Source organism: Protopterus annectens, chromosome 5.part0 (genome assembly GCF_019279795.1).
Source record: "Protopterus annectens isolate FY-2018-M chromosome 5.part0, PAN1.0, whole genome shotgun sequence".
Lineage (NCBI taxonomy): Eukaryota > Metazoa > Chordata > Ceratodontiformes > Protopteridae > Protopterus > Protopterus annectens.
Window position 1 is genome coordinate 1490083536 of NC_056735.1, and position 25334 is coordinate 1490108869.

A 25334-nucleotide genomic window follows, 5' to 3' on the forward strand; every position below is an offset into this window, starting at 1 on the left:
TCTAGCTGAAGTGATTGCTAAAAGGAAAGCTGTTTTCCAAGAAATAAATTTTAAGTCTGCAGTAGCAGCTGGCTCGAAAAGAGGTAGAGTGAGTTTCTCCAATACAAAGTTAAGGTCCCAGGCTGGGGTTGGAGCTCTCCTGGGTGGTCTCAAATCTTTGGCCCCTTTGAGGAACTGCTTGAACAGTGGATGAGAGAAGAGGGGAGGTTCTGTGTTGTAATGAGCTGAAATGGCTGAGGCGTGGATTTTACTGCATGAAAAAGGCAGGCCCTTGTGAAGCATCTCAGTTAAGTATTGTAAAATCTGAGGTAAATTGGGCACTGCTGTGCTCATCCCTTGAGATTGGTTCCAGGCACAAAATCTTTTCCATTTTTCAGCATAAGATTTTCTAGTACTAGGCCTCCTTGCCTCTAAGATGATATCCATCACAGGTTTGCTGAGGGATGGTAAGGGAGAGTTTAAGTAATTAGCCCGGCTGCAAGGTTCAGTGTTGGAAGCTGAGGGTGCAGAATCTGGTTCTCCTGCTGAGACAGCAGGGAAGGAGTCTGAGGCAGGTGCCATAGAGATAACCATGACACACTGCGCAGGAGGGGGTACCAGTGTTGGTGCGGCCAGGCTGGAGCAATCAAAATCATCCTTGGTTTGTCCTGTTTGACTTTTAGTAGTACTTTGGAGAGCAGGGGCAGCGGGGGAAAGGCATAGACTGATTTTTCCAGCTGAAGGACAGAGCATCCACTTTCCAGGTTTGTTTGTGGGGAGTCCTTGTGCAAAATTTGTCCAATTGGTAGTTCTGGGGGAGGCAAACAGGTCTGTATCTGGGCTCCCGCATTCGCCTGTCAACATGCTGAAAATCCTTGGTTCCAGTTTCCACTCGTGTGGGTCCATGAGGTTTCTGCTTAGTCCGTCAGCCAGTGTACTTAATTTTTCTGGCAGGAATTGAGCTTGTAGGTGCACTTGGTAGCTCAAGGCTGTGTTCCACAATGCCATGGCTAGTCTGCAGAGGGGGTAAAAATGTGTACCCCCCTGCTTGTTTATGTACCACATAACCGTGGTGTTGTCCGTCTTTACCATTAGTTGTCCTGGAAGAATGTAGTCCTTGAAGGTTGTCAGAGCATTCTGTACAGCTAACATTTCTTTTTGATTGATAGGCAGGTGCATGTGACTTGGGTTCCATTTGCCTGAATGCACTTCCCTGCCAGGTGAGCCCCCCATGCATAGTCTGATGCATCTGTTGTTAGGGTTTGGACGGCAGGGGGTGGTGTGAAAGGTTTTTTGGTGGCAGGCCTCTGCCCACCAAAGGTACTCTAAGCATACGCAAGGTATGATAGGAATCATTGTTTCTAGGCTGTGAGAATGTTGACTCCATAGGCTTTTTAGATACCACTGTAGTTTCCTCATATGCAGTCTTGCATATGGAATTAGAAGAATGCAGGAGGCCATGAACCCCAAGGCTTGCAGTATTTGTCATGCAGATAGCAGGGTTTTTGTGGCCACTTGTTTGAAGTAGGTTGTCAAATGAATTTGCTTTTCTGGCGTGAGGTAAGCCGTCTGGGAAGTTGTATTCAAGCTTGCTCCCAGGAATGCAATTTGTTGACTGGGTACCAGTTGTGATTTTGTTTCGTTTATGGTGTACCCCAGACAAGTTAGAACCCTTTTTACAAAGGCCAGATGATTTAAAAGTATGTCCTGGCTTTCTGCCTGAATTAGACAATCGTCCAGGTATGGGTATATTTGAATACTTCTTTGCCTAAAAAATGCAATAACTGGAGGTAGGCACTTTGTGAATACCCTTGGTGCAGTAGATAAGCCATGGGGCAGTGCAGAGAACTGATAGTGCGTGTAGCCTGCTTTGAAGCGTAGGTATCTTCTGCAAGATTCCCTGATTGGGATGTGCAGGTATGCTTCTTTTAAATCTAGTGTTGCCAACCAGGTGTCTTTCCCTAGCATAGGAAGTAATTGGTGAAGAGTCAGCATCTAGAATTTTGGAATCTCCAAAAATGTGTTTAGAGAAGACAGGTCCATGATAGGACGTCATGATTTGTCTTTTCTGGGTACCAGGAAAAGTCTCGAGTAGAAATCTTGTCCCTTTTCCTCTTCTGGTACCAGTTGAATAGCTCCCATGCTTAAGAGAGAAAGTACTTGTTTTTGAGCCACTGCCCACTGATTTGGGGGTAGGTCCGGTCACCCGCTTGGTGTTGGCAACATGTGGAAGTGAAATCTGTATCCCTGGGACACTATATTTAAAACCCATTTGTCCTGGGTAATGAGTTCCCAGTTCTTTGCATGAAGAGCAATCTTTCCCCCCAAAGGGGCAGTCAGAAGATAAGTTCTTGGAAATTTTAAAAGGAAGGGGGGAGTCTTGTTATTCCCAGACTTGGAAGTGGAGGACCCCCGCTGCTTAGTTCTGTCAGTCCCTTGGGACTGAAACCTGGGGTTTTTGCTGTGTCTGGGTTTGGCTTGAAAAGACCTGAAAGGGGCTGGAAAGGAACAATTCTTAGAGGGCCAGTGCCTACTAAATCTAGGAGGATGAACTCGTAAAAAATCTTTAACAATTTGCATAGATTTAGCTTTATCTTCCATCTTTTTAAGAACATCTTCAGCCTTGTTGCCAAACAGGCGGTCCTGATTTAAAGGAGCATCCAACAATTTAGCTTTAACATGATCAGGCAAAGATTGCTCCTTAAGCCAAGCATGCCTTCTAAGCACAGACCCAGTAACAGCAGCCCTGCAAGAGGCCTCTAAAGAAACAAAACCACATTGCAAAGTATGTTTTCCAACTTGTTCCGCAGAATGCATTAAATCCTGTAAGTCTTTATTTTCCACACAGTCAGGAATCAACATCATTTTCTGTTTAAGCAGTCCAATAACATGTTGCTGATATTTTAACATATGAAATTGGCAGTTTAAAGCTCCAATGGCCAAGGTTGCTGAAGTGTAAACCTTTTTACCCCATATATCCAGCGCCCTGGAGTCTCTATCAGAAGGGGTAGAATTTTTAGCAGTAGAAGCCTTAATGCCCTTGAGCCCCTGTGAAATAGTCTCTGGATCTGCAATAGGATTTTTGAAAAGCAACTTGTGGGACTCAGGAACCCTGTAGTATCTGTCAGGTTTACTGTGAGCAGGAGGCAGGGAATTAGGGGCCAAACTGGATTCTGAGAAAGCATCATCAACAATGTGTAGTACAGGTGGAATAGCCAAAGGCCTATGCTGAGGTAGGAGAAGGAAATCCCTAAGCCTCTTTTTTGAATCAGAAAATTCCTGGCTTTCCCAGTGAAAATGCTCCTTTAGAGTATGTAAGGTTTCCCCAAAAGAAAAATCCTCAGAGAAGGGAAGCAGAAGGAACAGAGTCCTCTGCATCAAAATCCTCATAAGTAGGCAAGGACAAATCCAGGTCAACAGAAGAGTCAGAAAAAACAGAATTCTGATCAGAAGATTCATAGTCAAGCTCAGCCCTAGGCCATTTAGAAGGGGGGGGGGTGGCTACCCCTGATTAGAGTTATTAGATCTTCAGACATTTTTATCATTTGTTTTTTTAGGCATAGAGGCCTGAGCATGTGGCCTGGGCGTTGGTTTTTTAGACATGGATCGAGATTTAGCCCTTAGTAATGAAGGAGGCGTCGATTTAATATGCAAGTCCGTAGGCCTGAATACACCCTCAGAAGCCGGTGCTTACACAGTAGCTCTGGACCCATCCAAGGTAGAGACATCTGAGGGTTCCATAGTTGAAGTATCTCGCGGCATACCGGACTCTGAATGGGTCTCAGTAGAGGCCTGCGAATCAGAAATAGTGGGTATCAGGGGCTGCGAAAGCGCCTCACTGAGTACCGTCAAACTGGTGACTGGCTTAGGAGAAGCGTCGTCGGCAGTTTTGGACCTCAGCGGCCTGTCTCTGTCTTTATCTTTGCGTTTTTCAGAATCCTGGTAGTCGGATGGCTAACCAACGACATTTCTGGATAATTAAACCGAGAACCGAAATATTTAGAGGCAAAAATATACCGACGATGGATAGTGTGCTGATTAAATAAAGCACAAAACCGACAGCAAGGTACGTTGTGGTCAGGGCCTAGGCAAGAAATACAGTACGAATGAAAATCTTTATGAGGTATTTGCTTTCCACAAGTAATGCAATTATTAACTTTTACTGACATTGGTAAGGAGCAAGAAAAAGTTTCCCCAATGGGGTACTTAGCTTTTTAGTTGAAGAATTCGGTTCTGAAACTCAAAAACGAAAATTTCAGGAGTCGGCCGACCGGCACTTTCAAACTGCTTCTGCTTCGGGCACCGCACAGCAAGAAAGACTGATGTAATGGCATCAGCTGCATGTTTTATACCCTTGACGACCTCACATCATGGAAGAAGGGACAGCAACCGACGCAGGACCCAAGACTTTGTTAATCAGGCTGACTGAGGGCAACCTGCAAGCAGATTACCCAAATGTAATGACTGCAACAGTGAAACATGAAGAACATCATGGTAATGGCAGGAGGTGTTTTAAAATCACAGTACTCAGAATACAATTCAGTAACTGTGTTCACAATATCTATGAATACCCAAAGTGACTTAAATCCACCTGTTTATAACTTCAGCCCTATACAAAGTCAAGGTTTTGTTTTCAGTGTTCCACTGCTCAGCATAGCTCTCAATCAATCAGGGACAAATCTCAGCAGAACCAGGGAGAAATCTCAACACAATCAGGGACACTTTTAAAATATTAGTTCTATTAACTAAAGGCATTAAAAGAATTAGAGTGTGTGAAGTAATATACATTTCCTGAAATAAAATTATTCTTCAGCTCTTAATTACTGCCATTACTTTTTAAGTATAATTCACCAGTTTTTGTCCAAAAGGCACCAGTATTAAAAGGGATTAAGAGGGACAGAGGTAAATTTGAGTCAAAATCAGGGACAGTTGAGAGGTATGCAGTGCTCAGTTGTGGGTTTCAGTACAGTCAACTGGATATAATACAAAGAGAGTTACTGCACCAAGCTGCAGGGTACAGAGGTAGCTGATCAAGGTATCTAAAAAAAAACTGGTGAGAATACAGTTGTAGCTGCAGCAGTGGTGGCAAATATACATCAAGATAGACTTTAGGCTTGAGGTTATGCTCTGCAGAAGATACTTGAGGTTCTTTGGCTCAGATTCTAACATTACAAACAATACAAACATGTCATCACTCAGTATATCCAATTAGCATAAAATATATTTCATATACCAGTGTCAAATGCAAGCTTCCCTTAATTCTGAACCTTTATTTAATAATGGTCTGACTCTAACAAGTATAAGGAATTCAGACAAACAAGTAACTATTATATGTTAAGTGAGGTCTTTAAATCCTAATTCTTAATTAGTCTACTAGGATTTAAGATTTAAATGAAAATAGGTAATACAGTTTCCTAACCAAATGAAAACATCTGGAAAATATAGAGTGTGTGTGTACAAGGTCTGGTGTTGAGAACTTACAATTAAGCAAGAAAATTGCCATAAGCTGTTTCCTGATAAATTTTATTATCTCAAGTATGGTTTCATTGAATAAAATATAACACAGTTCCCAAACAACTTTTTTCATTAGGAAATCATTCTACAAATGTCCACTTTTCCTTCCCTTACTCATCAAGGCTTAATTAGGGTTCCCTGTTGGTTCCTCTCAACATGCAAGGATGATACTTTTTTTTTTTTGCATCAGACCATTCCTCTTTTGTTTACACTAAAGCTAACTTATTTCTAGATATCTGTTTCTCCTTCTCCCATCTTTCACCACCTGACTTATACCCACTCATATGTCAGGCGATGAAAGATGGAAGATGGAAGAAGGTGAAACAGATATCCAGAAATAAGTTAGTTTTAATGTAAACAAAAGAGGAATGGTCTTATACCCACTCATGAAGCCGCGGTGATGCAGTGGTAGCGTTGTCGCCTCACAGCAAGAGGTTCTCCCATTTGATTCTCGGCTGGAGCGCCTTCTGTGTGGAGTCTGCATGTCCTCTCCACGATCGAGTGGCGTTCGAAAAACATGCGTGAATGGGCGTGCGTTCGTTGAAGGTTGGGCATCGGGCTGGCACCTCGGCACCATAAAAATCGACTGCCAATCATCAGCGGACTGGAGTTCCGCTGTTGTGACCCCTAACCGGGAAAGGCCGAAAGAAAAACAACTTATACCCACTCATCTCCTGCTAGCTCTCATCAAGGTTCCAATACATTTTTACTATGCTGAATATAATTTATGTGAAGATAAATAACCAATCCCTACAACCTCTGGCAGAGTGTAAGAGCAGCAACATAATTAAATAGCTTGGCATGACTCTAAGTCTCTCTGTCTTCTTTAATTTAAATTTATCTACATTCCATGACATTAACAGTGTCTGTCTGGCCTTAGAGTCAGCTTTTTCTTGACCCATTCTGTTCATCCAGCAAGTTGCACAGGCCAACCTATTCCTTACCTTGTCCTGTATCTGGCTACCTGGACATTCATTACTCTAATTTCAGCTTTGCAGACTCTAAGTAATTCTTAACTGAAAACTAATAATCTGACTGTGTGAATCCTTCCACACCTGTCATGTCACATAATTTTTCTATTATCTTCCACGCACCTATAGCGTGTTTAGTTCTTGCCTTTTCTTTCAAATTATGTCAGTTTCCCATTAGCAATCTTTGTTTAAACAAAGACTTTTTCGTCTGTCCATTCTTTATACTACCACATCTGTCTTACAATAAAGCACTCATAAGGCTTTTGTTTCCTGCCCAGGTCCAGATTTATATATGTACTTATGCTTCTCTGCTGCCTCTGACCTTCTAACTGCTTTGCTCTTAGCTCTCTTCCTTTGACATATTATGATATATGACTTTTTGCTTGCTCTTTTGAACAACTTCTTCTGCCTACCCTGTTTAAGTCTTACTGATTAATGCACTGCAGAACTCAAATGTTTTGCTCTAGAAATGCCTCACTCCTTGATTAATGTCTTATTGCCCTAACTTATTTTTCATATGTTGTTTGTGTGTATTGTGGATGCTCTTTCTCAGGTCATACCAAAAAGCATCTGCTTCAAGCAGTTTATATACACAACAGTTAACAAATCAAAACAAATTATCCTTGTAGGTACCACAATCTAGTAACTGTGTTTAGCTTTTGCAATGTAATACGGATTTCTCATCAGACCACTGTCATTAACACGTTATATATAAGCCTTTGCTGTTTGCATTTCAGATTTTGTACATCACATAGTTTTTTGTGAATATCAGTAACAATATAGCTGGGGGTAACAAAAATGACTTAATGGCAGAGTGATGGCTTATAGTTTATTTTATTTATTTATTTTTTTATTTTAACATTTGTTAACCGGGCTAGTCTAACTGGATATATGTCCATTTTCAGTAGAGGCCCGAGGAGAAAAGCTCCGAGACATTACAAAGAAAAAATATATACAAATAGTCCACAAGAACAGTAGAAATATAAAAAATAATTACATAGTCCATCAAAAAAGTGGATATACAAAATAATTACGTCAGTATAAAATTGATTGGCAGCAATAATTATGGCAGAAAAACAAATAATTTTTTTTTTTTACTAGCATTTAGGAAAGTATACAAGGAAAATTGTTCTTGATTCAGTTTATATAGATAAAAAAATATATATACAATTAAATATATGAGTATATAACGAGGGGGAAAAAAGTCCAAATCTGTGCCTAAAATATCTGTACCTAAAACACCATCATATGTTTTAATTACCAAAACATCTAAGAGTAAGCCGTCTGGATATGTGTGGCAGAAAAGTAAACTGCAACTGCCATTTATAAATACTTATTCAAAGCATGTAACTCTGCTGCTACTGTAGAGGTTGATTTACTATTCTGTTTATTTACTTTGCTGAAACATGCATAAAGTGGTGTTTTTATTTGATTCATTTCTTAGTCTGTATGACTACATGTACCTTTCTGTATATCTCAGTGGCCGAGCTACTATTTAGTCAAAATTACTTGAAGAAAAAAATACTTGCAAACAGGGATGGTAATTGTATTGCACTATGTGGGCCCCACTGTAAACAGTAATAAAAGAAACTAAGTCTGCTTTGTAGGTCTTACAGGGACTTTAATAAGTGCATCAAATAAAGCCACACACTTCCTGCTTTCATTGTTCAACTGTCCAATGCAAAGTGCAAGGATTAAGACCTGACTGTTCCACAGTGGGACTCTAGTGGTATAGGAACAAGAGAACTAATTTTGTCACTGGGAGGTGGAAAGAGAAAACTAGCACTGAAAGTCAATTCTCTACTGACCTTAGGTGATCTGTGTTAGAGTTACGCAGTCTAGTAAACACTACTGCACTTATGGGAATACAAGTGAGACTTGCTTGTTCAGAACTGAACCTCAACACACATCACTTCTATAAAAAAGCTGCCTATTATCTGTTAAGCTGCATGTCTCCTGTTTTTCAGTATCAGCTTAAAACATCACTTCTTCAGCCCTTCAGCCCTCCATACAGAACTCAGTGGGAGGGAGGTTACCAGTTATGTAAATTATACTAGCACATATATACAACAGTGCTCTCAGGAATCCTGTTAACAGACACCAGTTTTTCATCTTTCCTATCTGCTGGTCTCCATTGAAAGATATTGTTAAGCAAAGGGGAGGACGATGTATACAGGTGCATTGGAAGACATGACATGCACTATTCCTGTTACTAAGCATTGCCACATCATTTTGTTTCAATGTATTTAATTTTACAATATATAACAGACAGTGCTTTAACAAGGACATGAGCTCCTTTCAGCCTCCTGCTGTTTCCCTACTAATGCACAACTCTCAGAAGTGCAAAGTTGAATTCTAGAGTCTGCAGTCTACAGGTGGATAATGAAAAAATCAACTCCTACAGGAACTGTATCAGTAAGGTCTACTCCTTCCTTAAGTCCTCATTCTGAGAATTAGCCTGAAAGGTAAATATTACAGTTATCCTGAAGCGTAAATATTCTTCATTTCAATGAAGCACAAATATGATCCAGATGCCATGCCAAAATCGAGATGAAAATCTCAGTATACCAATGATGGATGGAAGACAGCATTTACTCACATCACCAAGTGGAAGAGCTAAAGAAGTCTCTTCCCTACGATGGGACTGAAAAGTCAATGCCTCCATTGTGGGCTGTAGTAACTGGTTGCAGGGTTGGTAATATATATATATATTTACAAGGTGACATAATGTGGCGACCTCAGTCGGATTACATCACTGATAAACTCTGATTCTGAGTAAATAAACAAGCAGTTGTAGTAGTCTGGGCATCTACAAATGACTTTCAGATGTCAGGAGTTGGGGGCATGAGAGGACTACTCTCACAGCATGGACAGACTGTCACAGGAAGAAGGAATGCGGGAGAAAGAAAGATTGAAAAAATCAGGAAATATGGACAGCTGGTTATAAAATATAAATCATATTACAGTGTTGTGTAAAAAGATCTGAGACATGCCTTCCAAAAGCATTTTATTTTTGTTAGCCTTTTTCCAGAATAGTTCTCAAGCCTATCACAGAATTCTTTAGATTTCAAGAAGTGTAACTTATTTCCTGAAATTACTGAGCAATGAAAGCATTAACATATTCAAATGCAGTCTGTGTTTCTGTTTATGTAATTTCTATGCTGGTTTTCCAAATCACACAATAAAAAGGTAAAACAAAGAAAAACATAAGACAATGACTGGATTTTGGTGGGAAAATAATACAGAAATGGTGATTACTAATTCCTATACAAAATCAGAAAAACATGATAAAAGAAACAATGCAAAGAGGCTCAGTGAGATCCAGCTGTGAATTGGAAAAATCATCACAACATATACAATGTGGAATGAAAAATAAGAAAGTAAATAATAAGCAAATGATACAGTTAAACAGCAGTCATAATAAGAGAGAAAACCAACAGCAGACATGCAGTGTGACAACCAAAAGAAACCGGAAAAAGCAAGGCAACAAAATAAAAGTGAGAGACAAATACAAGAAAGACATCATAAGAAGAAGGCTAGGATGGGACAAAGCTGAATAAAAATATGAATAAATATTTGTTCTTTAAGCATACTGAAACATTCACATTAATTAAAAAGCAAACAAGAAAATACAAATGGCTGAAGAACAAAAATTAGTCATCAGTATATTATTACATACTACACTGGAGAAAAGCAAAAACACAGTAAGCAGACAAGGTATTCATCATGGTTACAATACTTTGGCAAGAGCATGAGAGAAGTAACATCTTTAACAACCCTGGGATAATGGATGGATTAGTCCAAACTGCCGCCTTATGGCTGCAGAAAATGTGATACGGAGAACTAACAGAAAGAGCCTACAGCTTAGACATTGTAGAAGTAACATCACGTGAGATGTCTTCCAAAATGAGACTTTAATTTGGATGAAGATGCAGGCACAAAGAATCAGTTTGTCAAGCATAAAGTAAATACCGCAGCTATGGAAATGGGTCCCTCAATGTGGAACCAAGCTGGTAGGTCCCTTAAGAAAAAGCTTTGCAAACCTTCAAAGTTGAATAATAACAAAGGTCAGGCTCATATATACAATTAACATTGAACTTGTGGAAATGGGGAGAAAGAGCCAACCCCACTGTTCATCAGTCAGAGAAAGAGGCAAGTCCACTTCTTTCTTTAAGACTTCTGAGTAGATGATCAATGACCAGAGTAGCAGACAGAAGTCAGTCTGAAAACCTCTGACACTTAATTATGATCAGAATTGTGAAATGGGCTGTTTCAAAGCATTAAGTTGTAGGAGAAGTATGCCAGAGAGTGAAAGTGCAGGATCTTATAATGTCTGAGTCAATGGGATATCTGGAGGTGATAAGGTTGAAGAAAAATGAATCAAGATTGCCTGGCCTAAAAAGGAATGAGAAAAACAGCTTTTGCCTTCTGTACGTTGACTTTCTGAATGAATCTCATCATCAGACTAAGTGGGAGAAAAGTAAAAACAAGGTCATTTGTCCACGTGTGCTATGTGTGCATCACTTGCCCTCTTAAAGGCAGAATAAGGAAAACACAGAACTCAGGATGTTGATATGGAGGCCCATCTTCTAAAAGAGAGATGTTGCTTGAGACATCTCCCAATGTAAAGCTCCCAACCATAGCCACCCTTAGGCATAGGCCAACTAGGCGGCCGCTTAGGGCGCCAGTCTAGCAGGGGCACTTTTCTAGTATTTATTTGATGTAGTTAGACCAGGATGAGGGCACCAGGTAGAGTGGTGGTGGGGCACCCTTTTGCCTAGGGCACCAGTTGACCTAAGGCCGCTGCTGCTCCCTACCTTAAGGCAAAAGCTTCAACAGTCCCTGTCCTAGGAGACATCTGCATTTGGAAGGTATCATGCCTCTGGAGGTCTTCAGATCTGTCCACTAGGCCAAAAATGAGAGAGATGTCCTGGAGTTTTAAATAGGGCAGAGGGGAAAACAGGAATGCTGAGTTCACTGAATCTGGAAAGTCCAGTTAAGGACTACCATGTGAAATCTGCCATGAAGACTGACACTGCCATTAACCCTAGCACTTGGCACAGCATTTTGTTAATGCTGTTTGGAAAGAAAGGATGACATACATATCTTTGGTTGAGGGATAGCCTGCCTGTCATAAAGTAAAAAATCCAGGCGTGTCTTGTTATGGAAGGAACATCAAACAAAGGCTAGGAGCTAAAATGGGAGCAGATGACACTTTGTAAAATTCACTGTCACTCTGAGATAAGACAGCATTTTGAGCAGATTCTCTCCAGGATAAGATGTTCCTGTCTTGCAGAAGTGAGGAGTCAGTCTTGCACATAGTGAAAAATTCAGCGTCCCTGTAGTCTGAGGTATTCTGCTACTAAGGATATGCACTTGATGAACACTGGGGGGAGTCAGATGACCTGTATTTCATGAACGTTCTAGGGACAGACTTGAAGCCAAATGTTAAGTTTGAATTCATGAAAGCAATTCAAGGTCACTGCACATATTAACTGCTTTGTCAAAAATATGTAATTAAATAAGAAACTATTCAAATCAAGTAAAAGCTGAAGGTGGATAACCAAAACTAATAGTGAAACAACACTTGTCAGTCTGTGTACTTTCTGTTTTTTTTTTCTCCTTAAGTCCTTTAGAGCTCTGCCCTGGCAGCTGGCTAAATAAATAAATAAATAAATGCATACATACACAGCAAGTAGAACAGCAATCAATGAGCACCAAATGCATAGATCAAGAGTAAAATAAAAATGTATGAGCTTAAAACAGTAATAACCAATATTTGAAACAGAAGAAAGAATATGAAATTCGTACATGGTGGACACGAAGGTTCGTAAATGAGAAGATTCGAATGTCACATTCAACCAGTTATGACTGCCAAGAAACATTCATTAGTAGAAATGACGCAACAATAAAATAAAACCTATTGGGGAAAATGTCAGAAAGTGACAGTGCAAAGATCAAATGCAGCAAATGGTAGATGAAACTCCATCGATACCTACTTATCAAAGATTCATTAATTAATAAAACATATGAAGGACTGATAAAGGGAAAATATAAAATTATTAGCATATGCAGATAATGTGGCTATATTTTATCAAATAATAAGAATCCACGAAAATGTTAAAAATGTATGGGAAACATTCAGAAGTTAACAATGAACAAACAAAATAAGTAAAAAGAAGAGATGTAGTGGACAATATAATACAATGGGTAAAATTCGAAAATGAGTTGAAATTCTGGAAATAACATTAACAGAAATGACGGAACAAAACACAGTTCAATGCTAGAAGAAATGAATTAACAATTAGAAAATGGATATGCCCATTTCATCTCTATAAATTCACAATGAATACTTTTTTTGAGAAGGCATGATTTTTAACAGGGAAAGAACAGTGACAGATTGCGAAAGAAATGACATATTCCCATTTTGCATTTTAATAGAATCATCAATAATCTGATCTCATGAGTTACCCTCAGTCTTCGTCCAAACAAAGTGACATGTCCACGGGCTTGTTCTTTCCTCTGACGCCACTCAACCAAATTGAGACCATTGTCAATGGGCAGTGTCACGTTCCTTTTTCCCACTGTTGGATTAACTGTACCAGCCAGTAAATGAGGTTCTGTCTGTAGTGCCACCTCCATGCCATTGGCTAATATAAGTCTGACAGAACCATCTGCGTCAATGTGATAGCTGTTTCTCAACTGATCTGAAAAAGAATGCCCAAGTCTCATTATCTGTGGTAACACTACTTTTCCCAATGTCCTTCACAGTAAAGAGATTTATTTCTAGGAAAAGACAAAATAGGAAAGGTGTGCTAGACATGACAAATGAATCACAAACAAGCTGGAGGCCTGCATCTCACAAATCCACATTATACAGTGACTTAGGAAAAGGCAAAGTTATTGGCATCTAGCAATGTAATAGGTTAGCTGTATGAAGTCAGCATGTACAGTGTTGTAAAAAATATTCTCTATGTGGAAATTATGTGAGCAGTAATACAGCCATCTTACTTTTTATAACACCTAATCCAAATAACAACAGTGGACTAATGGAGCACTTCAGCATAGGACCTAAACCACTGTGTGTCTACAGATATAACGTATCCTAAGGCTGTTGTGGTGTGACTGCACAAAAGATGAGAAGCCATACGCAACACCATCATGCTAAGTAATTATGTGGTAAGTCACATGCATATGATAATCAACCACTGATTTGCAAACCTAAAGTTATACTTCAAACTCCCTTCATCTCATTAATCTTTAATGGGAACGTACCTCATGGATGAACACACACCATCTTTAAGGAACAGCCTAATTACACAGGGCTAACTTGAGGCAGAACATAAAATGTTGGTTACCTTACTATGCAGTAGCTATTTTAATATTAAAATTTCTTTGCTTATTCATTTATTAAAAGGGAAGTGAACCAGTCCATATAATATAAAGACTTGTCCCTGATGGGTCTTCCATTATAGCTATCCTTGTTACCAATCACCTCAAAGCAAAATTCAGGAAGATCCCATGCTCTGGGACACACATATACCCATTCTGACACACTCCATGATGTCAAGTGCCAGATACACAAGTCTGTTTCTTATTTACATTTACCATTTGTTATGACTTGCTTAGTTTGGATTCTTACAAGCAAGTAAAGTGTCCATCTGCCTATTACATAACAAAGCAGGTCAAGCCGACACCAGCACTGCATTAACCGTCCCAGGAGAAATATGATGCTAAGCACTACCACAACTGTGAGAGAGCAACTCCTGTAACCTGCTTTTGCTGAAAGGAGAAACTTTTGGTCTATATTGCTATAAAAAACAGGACCGTGACTGAAAGTTCCTTCCATAAGGGCAAAAGGAAAGGTCCAATAAGCAGCCCCAGACACAGGCTGCAGCAGTGTCAGACAGGCAGATATACTGATGAAAGTTAAGGCCTAGCCCTAATGAAATTAAGACCATTATTAAAATGGCCACCCTGGACTCCACTCTACAAGTACTGATCTCATATTTAGATAGCAACATATCAAGCCACTCTAGCCATTTTCTTTGTTAGACAATTAGAGAACAGTGGCAGTACAGGGAGCCCACCCATGTTTTCCACTGTGGGTCAAGCTTGTATCCCAGTATGCCATGTCACCCAGCCTCCTAGTTCTTCAGCTGGATATCTTAGCAATCCCTCGAGTCATCCCATCACCAATCAAAGGAACTTAAAGTTAAGGACTCCCTTTCTAGGACTCCCCCCACTCAAAGAGAGGCTAGCTGGTCCTGAATGAGATAGGTCTTTAGGATTTCTCATACTTGGGTCCAAAGCTCAATGCCTAGACATCAAACACATGTTTACTGACTGGTGGAAGCTGGAGCTGTGGATGTGTGAGCAGAATCTTAGAGAATATGGACCAAAGCCATTACTAGACCTATCAGAGGCCTCTGGCACTCGCACACATCCTTTGAGTTGTATGTGATTGTGTATTCTACTCAAGTACCATGTTCAATCACAGCCTCACCTCAGGCTTTGTGCCCACTGAATGGCACACCATGATGGTTATCCCACTCCACAAAGGGGGAGCCACGATGGACCCCGGGAACTACCGCCCTCATTAGTCTGATGAGCCTGGTCTGCAAGGCCATACAACGTATCATCATGGAACTCATAAACAAAGACATTGGTAATCTCCAAACTCTGGACCCTACCCAGTTCGGATTTGTAAAAGGCAGATCATGTCTCCTAAACCTGACTGACTTCTGTGAAGCAGTCACCAAAGCCATAGATGAGGGTAAGGTGGTTCACTCAGCTCATCTAGATCTCGCCAAGGCTTTCAACACCACCCCCCACTCTGGAATTATAGATAAGCTCACTAAACTAGGTATAAATCCCTATGTCACAAGATGGGTTGCCAACTGGCTCATGGACAGAACCCACACTGTGAAAGTAGCAGAGTCCAAATCCGACTTCAGACCAGTGACAAGTGGAGTACCACAGGGTTCAGTCCTGGGTCCTCTCCTGTTTGGTATCTACTTCTCTGAAGTACAGGCTAACACAGAAGGTCTTTGGCTAACAAAGTTTGTAGATGACTGCAAACTAGGAGCCATAATTGAAACTCCTAACAATGTGGACATACTACAAAAGGGCCTCACTGAGACAGACGCCTGGTGTCAAATCCATGGCCTGAAGCTCAATGGCAAAAAGTGTATTGTCACCCCCTTTGGTAAAAACTCTGTATCCATGAACTACCACATAGCTGGTAGTCTACTTAATGCCGAAAATGTGATAAGAGACCTTGGGACCCAGGTGGACAGTAGTCTCTCCTTTATAATCACATTGCCACAGTGGTAAGGAAATCCTTCTACGTTCACTTCATCACAAGAGGTTTCTCATCCAGAAAAAAACAGGTCATTGTTCCCCTCTACTCATCACTCATTAGACTCATTATAGAGTACAATGCCCCTTTTGGTATGTACCTCATAAGACATCTACAACAACTGGAAAGGCCACAGAAATACCTCACAAAGAAGATTACTGGCCTCAAACAGATGCCCTACGCAGACCGTCTCAAAAAGCTCCAGCTTTACTCCGTCACATATCGCCTACTCAGAGGCGATCTCTGCCTAACATACAAAGCTATGTCAAACCCAGAGCTGTTGGACATGCTCCACTTAAAGAAATCCCAATCCCTCTGAGCTACACGCTCTAGGGACCTAAACCTTGTCACCACAATAAACAGAACATGCTGGAGGGATAGATTCCTGTCCCAGACACTTCCCATACTCTGGAACAGACTACCTATCTATGTCAAACAGAGCTCCTTATTAGTACTCTTCAAGAAAAATCTTGATGATTGGATGGGAAATAGGAAATTCACCCCAGGGATCACTTCTGTGGCTCTGCTCGACAGGGGAACAGGAAAATAATCTTCTTGGGTGGCGAAAGCCAGGGTACATTTTTGGCTAGGCTTATATAGACCCTACGGCCAATAGCCTAGTACCTACCTGTGAACCTATAGGCTCCCAACCACTCAACATCCTGCGTGTACCAAGTAAACACTCATCCATTCATCTATGTATGAGCTCATGCCTTTTGTTAGCGAGGAGGCCTGGAGCTCTCTCCTGCTCAGGCTTGCACAAGGGGCAGAGGATGCAGAGGCTGTAGTTTCTATCATGGAAAAGATCACATTACATCTGACCCTTTGATGACCTCTCCTCTAGTAAGTCACTTAGGCTTAAGAGGAACAGCAAGGACTAAATTTAAACCCCTATTTCATCCCTCCACTAGTATTTGGCAGCACATCCGGGGGAAGAAGCCTCAAGATTCCAGGATGATTTCGCCCTCAGCAGAGCCAGGCCCTTAGAATACTGTGTATAAAGCTTGCTGCAAAGTGATTATTGTCTTCCAACACCCAAACAAGTCAGAGGCCCTTTAAAAGCTACCACCTGCGTGAGTAGAGCTCTTTAACAAGCATCCTCATGCTGTTTCCTATGTGACCTCTTTGGATCAGTATAGGTACCAGACATCACAGAACTTTGCTACCCTGCCATTTGGCAAACAAAGTGAAAAGTCTTTGAAGAAGAAAGATTTTCTGCTGCACTCTGCATCTGTCTCACAAGCCATTCATGTTCCCGAGAGAATGTGAAGTGTTCTTTGTGAGTGAAACATCCTTTTGTCAAGACATCATCTTCTGCTACACCATAAGACTTCTAGACGTCTAAAAGGTCAGAAGCAGAATTCGACATATTCTGGGACTCTACATACTGCTGAGTGTAGTTACACAACTAAGATGGAAGATCAGCCTGCAGGGAAGTCTGCTGCTCTTCAGAAGGCTATATCTGCCAAGATTAAAGAACAGCTATCTTTACCATGGGTTCATCCATCCTGCAGAATATCTTTACTACTTCACACTCAGAGGATGTGTCACATGATGCAGTTTCATGCTCAGCCTCTCGCTTTAGTCAGTAATACAACTTCTTCTGTGACGAAAATCTGAAAAGAATTAAAAGAGTGTTATGATAACTACCTGCCACCTGTCACTGTGCAGCCTTCACAGCATTCTTTTCTTCCAGCATCTACATTAGAAAGAAACATAATGGATTTGAGTGCAATTCAAGAATGGGAGACCGAGTGGAATAACGAAGGGCTTGTATCCCGCCTTTCCCCTGAGGATTACATATCTTGGAAGTGTCAGAGATTACAAAAGAGAATTAAAGACCAATTGTGTAACTACACTCAGCAGTATTTAGAGTCCCAGAGTATGTTGAATTCTGCTTCTGACCTTTTAGACGTCTTGAAGTCTTATGGTGTAGCATTAGATGCAGTCATGACAAAGGTATCACGTTTCACTCACACAGAGTGCTTCACATTCTCCTGGGAACATGAATGGCTTGTGAGCCAAATGCAGACTGCAGCAGAAAATCTTCCTTTTTCAAAGAACTCCGAACAGGATATCCAGGCACAGTAAGAAGAAGTGACATCACTACAGCAACAGCTGGATCAGCTGACTTTAAAGATCCACCAATTAGAAGCAGAATTAAAGAGCTTAACTTTAAACCTTTCACAGATAGAGGATGAGATAAAACAGAAGGAGCTGACTGCTACTGAGAAAGAAGACTCCATTAAAGTGAAAAAGAGGACAGTTGACTTACTTCCAGATGCAGAAAACAATTTGGCCAAGTTACAGGCTGTTGTTGAAAGCAGTACCCAGCAAGTGGTTAATCTAGCCACTCAGTGGGAAAAGCATTGAGTACCCCAGCTGAAGAATACAGAAAGCTCAAGGAGTTGAAGGAAGATCAGGAGTTGAAGTCCTCCCATCAATTGTCTCAGATTAAAGAATTACATGAAAAGATTAAGCAAGCAGCTGAGGATTCAAAGAGAAAAGATGGTCTTTACAAACAACTGCTAAGTGAGTATGAAGGCCTTTCAAAGGATGTCTCGAGGAGTGCATACACACAAAGGATGTTAGAGATTATAGGAAATATTAAAAAACAGAAAGAATAAATAACCATGATTCTTTCAGACACAAGGAGCCTTCACAAAGAAATCAACCATCTGACTGGAAAGCTGGACAGAACCTTTGCTGTGACAGATGAGCTTGTTTTTAAAGTGAAAAGGCTGCCAGAAGTAGTAAGATGGCACATCCCTCTATCAAGTTAGAACACACGGCTTTCATCTATTCATCTCTACCTTCATCATGTACATAAGGTGCTGGAAAAACTGAAGAACCTTCTGATTCTGAACAAAAATAACACCCGTGTAAATTCTGTCAGTAGCTTCCAAGGTGGGCTACCATAAAGAATTCTGCAACTTTGATTAAGCAGATGCTCTGGCTATGACTGCAGGTTCAGCTGTGTGTCAACACACTAGATGGAACGGCTTAAGGAGGAACTTAGTGACAACATCTTGAATGCTCAACTTAAGGGAGAATTACTGTTTGGGCAGACACATGAGATCTGGTCAATAAGTGCATTAACAGGAAACAGCCCAGCCTTCTATCACTTTGGAAGTTCTCTAGGTCACTTCTTCCACCACTTCCTCCTCTTCTTCCAAGTCTAGCTAACTCCTGAAGAGGAAGAAGCCTCCTTACCACATATGAAAACTGTTAAGGTTGCACACAGTTTTGCCCTTCTCTTGTGTTAGCCAAGTGGCCTAAGAGGATGACCCAATGGCTGCATTACAGTAGTCTTGAATATGGTCTACAACTGTCCACTGGGGAAATTTCTTCTAGTCTTTCCTAGTTGGAGAACCATCAGAAAGGGTCAAATATGTCTAGTCATGCTTTGCCACATCCTGGAGCTCATCAGTCCTTGGACAGAAACATCCTAAATGGTGGACCAGTGATAAGTATGAAGGCCTTTCAAAGGATGTCTGGAGGAGTGCATACACACAAAGGATGTTAGAGATTGTAGGAAATATTAAAAAACAGAAAGAAGAAATCACCATGATTCTTTCAGACACAAGGAGCCTTCACAAAGAAGCTTTCCAGTGAGTCAGTACATGCATATAAGTATTGAGCACGTGCAAGCAAGAGCGCCATTTTGAGTGAGTAGCCACAGTGAGAGCATGCAAGTAGGTAGTCAGTCAGTTAGAGTCTTCATTTAAGTTTCATGTTCCTGCCATCCATACTGATGTATTTGTATATAATAAACTACTTAAACGAACACCCAAGCCTCAACGTCTTCTTAATGCACATAAGAAGAGTGACATGGTGTCAGAATGGGATCCAGCGTTACAGCCATGAGGCAACCGGTTAAAGTTGGAGGAATATACAGGAGTGGATCCACTCAAATGACTCGCAAAACAGGTCAGAAACAAATTCCAGGTACTAAAACTTGTTTAAATGATTTATTTTGCTATAGATATAAAACGAAGCACTCAGAATGCTCAAAACAAATTTCTTATTAAACAAAATGTCTGAAACTGCAACATACTGATAAAAATAAGAAATAATTATGAGAATGTTTGAAACAATATCTGAATCACATAAAATCTACAAAAAAGGGAAAAACGACCATATTTTTTCACTATGTACTACTTTTTTGTATTAACTAAAGCTATTCTAAATATCCAAAGTGTGCAAATGTTTGCAAGTGTGTGCGGTATTATACTGCAGTTGTTTCACAAAGTACAGTCATTTTAAAGAATATTTTGCAAGGTACGGTTATTTCAAAGCATATTTCACAGAGTACATTATTTCAAAGAGTTTATTGTGCATTTCATTATTATTCCAAGTACCTGGTCTGTGTGCATGTTCGTACATAATTATAAGGGCCATTTTGCATTGATTTTTACAATAATCTGTGGGCGTGGCAGAAGGATTTCGCAGACCCACACCGCTTGTGTTTGATAACATATTGCAGAAAATTGGAGAGTGTTTGAGCAGGAATGTGATATTTTCATACAGGCTGCTTTTTCTGACAAAGACGCACATACAAAGGCATTTATTCTGCTTAATTTAGCTGGTTCAGAGGCCACTGAAAGAGAACATTAATTTGTGCATGCACCTGCTATGTTTGCAGGAGAGGGGGAAGACCACAATATAGTGGTACCGACTGAAACAAGGGAAGACCCTGAGTGCTTAAAAATGTAAATTTAGAGAAATGTACAACCCCCAAATGTATATTACAATGGAAAGGGACTTATTTTACACAAGGAAGCAAAAACCTGGTGAAGCTTTTGCAGCATATATAACTGACTTGAGAAACAAGGCTAAAACATGCAGATTTGGTGATTTGAGAGATGAGTTGATAAAAGACAGGCTTGGGTGTGGTATTAATAATGACACTATGAGAAAGATTTTGCTTCGAAACAGTGATTTAACTTTAAATAAGGCTGCTGAAATTTGTTAGATATACAAGCTTATAGAAAAGCACACAAGTATGCTTACAAATGAGAATAGCAGTGGAAGGCACAGTAACAAAGCTCATGTTGATAGTATGCAGCATGTGGTTAAAAGAAACAGGCCCAAGTAGACGGTAACTCCTACAGGTCCTGTAAAAGTCCCTGGGAAACCCAAAGTCTTTCCAGCAAAGTCTACAGCATGCTCTGTGAAGCGGACATGTTAGTAAAGCATAAACATAAGGGTGAGTCAATTGTTGTAACTGTGGTGGAAATCACAAACCCAAAATAGAAAAGTGCTTAGCTTTTGGTCAGAAGTGTCATTCTTGCAATAAATGGAATCATTTCAAAAGGGTTTGCAAATCAAATAAGGTGCATTCTTTTATTAAAAGAGGGCATTCCAAGAGGCAAGTTGAGCAATTAGAAAGCTGCAACCCTACTTTTTTATGTTGATAGTGTGTCTGCTTGGTGAAACAGTTAATGCAATAGATTTGTGGGCAAAGGATTAAATCTTTTACACTGTCTGGATTAATGAGAGTCCCATAAAGTTCAAAGTAGATACTGGCTCAAGGTGTAATATTATGTCAGCAGAAACATTTGCTAGAGTAAAAGCTGCAGAACAACTTGATTTGACAAAGTGTGCAAAGCTTGTTGCTTATGGTGGTGAAGAGATTCAAACCAATGGCTCAGAAGTGCTTTCATGTTACTCTGCTGGGAACAGCTATGACTTGCAATTTTTTGTAGTCAAGAGACACATTCAGTCATTATTAGGCCTCAGAGACAGTTTGAGAATGGGATTGATTTCACTTAATAAAGACGTTCACCATCTAAGCCTGAATGGCAACAGCTCAAATTTTGCACAGACTATTTTTTCTGAGTATGCTGATATTTTTGCAGACAAACTAGTCAAACTACCAGTTGTGTACTCTCTGAAGTTAGATCTACAGGTCAGCCCAGTTATCAGACCAGCATGGAAAGTTCCAGTAGCTATGCAGAGCAGAGTCAAAGCCGAGCTAGACAACATGGTGCAGCTAGGAGTAATTTGTCCAGAAGAAGAACCTACTGAATGGGTATCCTCCTTGGTAATAGCTGATAAGAAAAGCTCAGATGATATTAGAATATGTACTGATCCAAGAGCTCTGAACAATATATTAAAAAGACCTCATTATCCAATACACACAGTCAAGGAGGTTGCTGCTCTTATGCCAAATGTCACTGTTTTTTTCTGTCTTAGATGCAAAGAGTTCATATTGGCAAATTTTGCATGACGAAAATATTAATTGTTAACCACATTCAGTAAGCCTTTTGGAAGATACAGATTTCTGAGAATGCCATTTGAGATAAATTCTGCCAGTGAAGTCTTTCAACATGCAATGGAGCAATTTTTTTTCTGGCTATCCATGTGTTTATATTATAGACGATATTCTAGTAGGAGGCAATGGTGAAGTTGAACATGACAGAAACCTTGAGAACCTCTGGAAACAGCACATGAAATTAATCTTAAACTGAACCCTCAGAAGTGCGAATTCAGGCTATGAGAAGTTACTTATGTTGGTCACTTGTTTGCCAGTTTCGGCTTACGACCAGATCCTTCCAAGCAAACAGCAATTCTCGAGATGCCAGCTCCAGACAATGATAAAGTCCTACAACATTTTCTTGGCATGGTCATTCCAGATTTAAGTCAACTTTCAGCACTGCTAGGGGAGCTGACACCCAAAGATGTAATTTGGTCATGGTCAGGACAGCACCAAAGAGTATTTGATGTCCTTAAACAGAAAATTGCTAACCCACCAACTCTCAGCTACTATGATGTTCACAAATCAGTTACTCTTTCCTGTGATGCCTCTAAATTTGGTCTATGTGTAGTTATTCTTCAAGAGGGTGGACCAGTAGCCTATGCTTCAAGAACTCTTACCCAGACCGAGATGCAGTATGCTCAGATTGAGAAAGAGCTTTTGGCAATCATGTTTGCATGCTCGAAGCTCCATAATTATATTTATGGTTGACCTATCCAGATCAAAACTGACCACCAACCTCTTGTTACTATTTTGAGAAAGCCTGTGCATACAGCGCCAGCTAGACTTCAACGCATGATGCCCAAATTGCAAAAGCACAATTTCAGTCTTGCTTACACAAAAGGCAAACTTCTTTATCTTGCTGATACTTTATCCAGATTGCCCAGAAAAAACACTGACCAGCATGCAAATGAGCAACTTGATTTTGAGATCATGGAAGTAAAATTTTTTCTTCCACACGTCTTGATGAGCTCAAAACTCGCACAGCTTCAGATCCAGTTCTCCAGAACTCCTTCAAAATAATCTTGTTTACCAGTAGAAGTGCAACCTTATTTTCTTTACAGAGATGACATTTTGTCAGACAATGGTATCATCACGAAACCTCCTAAAGTGATTGTTCCAAAGTACTTGCAACAAGATTACATCAAGATTTTGCGTCGTGGCCACCCGGGAACTGATTCTACCAAAAGGAGGGTGAGAGGTCTAGTATTTTGACCTTCACTGTTAAGAGATATTGAGAAAGTACTTTCATCTTGTTCAGTATGTAATAGTACAAAGCCACATCAACAAAAAAAAAAAAAAAAAAACACTTCAGTTAAGCCAGATTCCTGAACTACCTTGGTTGACAGTAGCCACAGATATCTTTGAGTGGAGTGGTCTTATTTGATATTACTATACTCTTATTCAGATTGGTTCGAGATTGACCTGCTTCCCAATCTTAACCTCCAGTATCGTCATTACTAAATTGAAGTGAAATTTTTCTGTTCATGGTAGTCTGCACAGAGTTATTTATGACAATGGTGCACAGTTAACTAGTCAGCGTTTAAGAAATTTGCAGAAGAGTGGGACTTTGTTCATATTACAAGTAGTCCTGAATGCCCTCAGTAAAATGGCTTGGCTGAATGGGCAGTTCACAGTGCAAAACAGCTGTTAGAGAAATCCAGATGTGACAATACCAATGTTTTTCTCAACTTGTTAAATCTCAAAAACGTTCCTCGTGATAAACATTGTGGTTCACCTGCCCAGAGACTTATGTCGATACAAACCTCAACCACACTACCAATCAGCAGTAATTTACTGGTTCCAAGTGTCAAAAAACAACAAAGCAATAAAAGCCCAACTGCTGAAGAAGCATTAGTCCCAGAAGTCTTACTATGATAAAAACTAGTAAACCGCTCCGTTCTTTACAAAAAGGGGAGATAGTGAGGATGCAGACATCAAAAGGTTTGATCGCATCAGATTTGTGAAAGGTTTGTGTCAAGAGCCTAGATAGTACATTGTGGAATCACAAGGAGTGGAATTCAGATGAAAACAGAGGCATTTGTTACCAGTGTCCGAAAGCATCTTGCCTGTGACAAAGACTCTAGTTCTCAGAGTGACTTGTCCAATGTTCCTGTTCCAGAGAACATTCCATCAGCAATCCCCATTCCTGAGAAAATCCCTGAAAATCCTCAAACAGAACATTCCCCGGTGACTGTCCCTGTTGCTAAACCCAGTCCTAACTATTATGTCATGAGATCAGGTTGCATCTCTAAACCTACCTCCAGATACACGGCCTCCTGGACATGACTGTTATTTTTCTTTATTAGTGTCTGTATAATTGCATGCCTCTTCAAATGTCATTGTTTATATGAGACAGCTCAGTAAAGAGAGAAGCTGTAGATCTGTGTGGGATATACCTTTAAGAAGCTTTCCAGTGAGTCATCACACGCATATTAGTACTGAGCACGTGCAAGCAAGACTGCCATTTTGAGTGAGCAGCCAGAGTGAAAGCATGCAAGTATGCAGTCAGTCAGTTAGTGAGAATGTTTAAGTTCAATGTTCCTGCCATCAATCCTGATCTATTTGTATACAATAAACTACTAAAACATCCAACCTCAACATCTTCTTAATGCACATAAGAAGAGTGACACAGTCTTTAGTTTAGCTCTTCAAGCATGTTTAGACTTTTTACTGAAAAGAGTCATAAGGGTTGTTCTATTTTCAGAACCGAGGCAAATATTTTACTCTTGCCTCTTCCAGGACAGTTTCTGTTCCACTCCAAACTTCAGTGATTTCAGCTGGCACATCCGGTATGTCCAATAACAGATGGCCATTGTGCAGGGCTCATGCCTTGTTCTCAAAGAGGGAGGGATGATGTCTCTGAACATGATGCGTACCTGCTGGCATATCTGTGTTTGGGATTCATGCAGGAGATTTTTATTTGAATACAATGTTGTCAAACAGTGTTTTGTCAGTGCTAAACATCTTCAAAAAATGCATTGGCTTTAGCATACAGAGTCTTGCAGAAGAATTTCCATATATTCTCCTACCTGTAAGACTAGCTATTGGTAGCCCCATCCAAAGACTCCCTGGAAGTGTTCCCAGGGCTGTGATTCCTTTATGTTGTAACATACACCTTTTATTCTCACCTTCAGGAAGTGTACATCACTTGGTATACTTCTTTCTAGTGTTTGCCAGTGTAAAGAAATTGGTTTACTATTAAAAAAACGAGGATAATATAAACGAAATACCAGACTTCCGAATCAGT

At 40.2% G+C, this 25334-nt stretch overlaps 1 protein-coding gene across 11 annotated transcripts in view; it reads right to left on the minus strand.

The window, feature by feature from the left end:
* TENM4 (teneurin transmembrane protein 4) overlaps nucleotides 1-25334 on the minus strand; it is a 4497462-nt gene that overhangs the window by 223554 nt on the left and 4248574 nt on the right. For all 11 annotated transcript variants that reach the window (XM_044071318.1, XM_044071319.1, XM_044071323.1 and 8 more), the window contains one exon: nucleotides 12936-13171. In XM_044071318.1, coding sequence (XP_043927253.1) covers nucleotides 12936-13171 — 236 coding nt within the window. The remainder of the gene's footprint in view (nucleotides 1-12935; nucleotides 13172-25334) is intronic.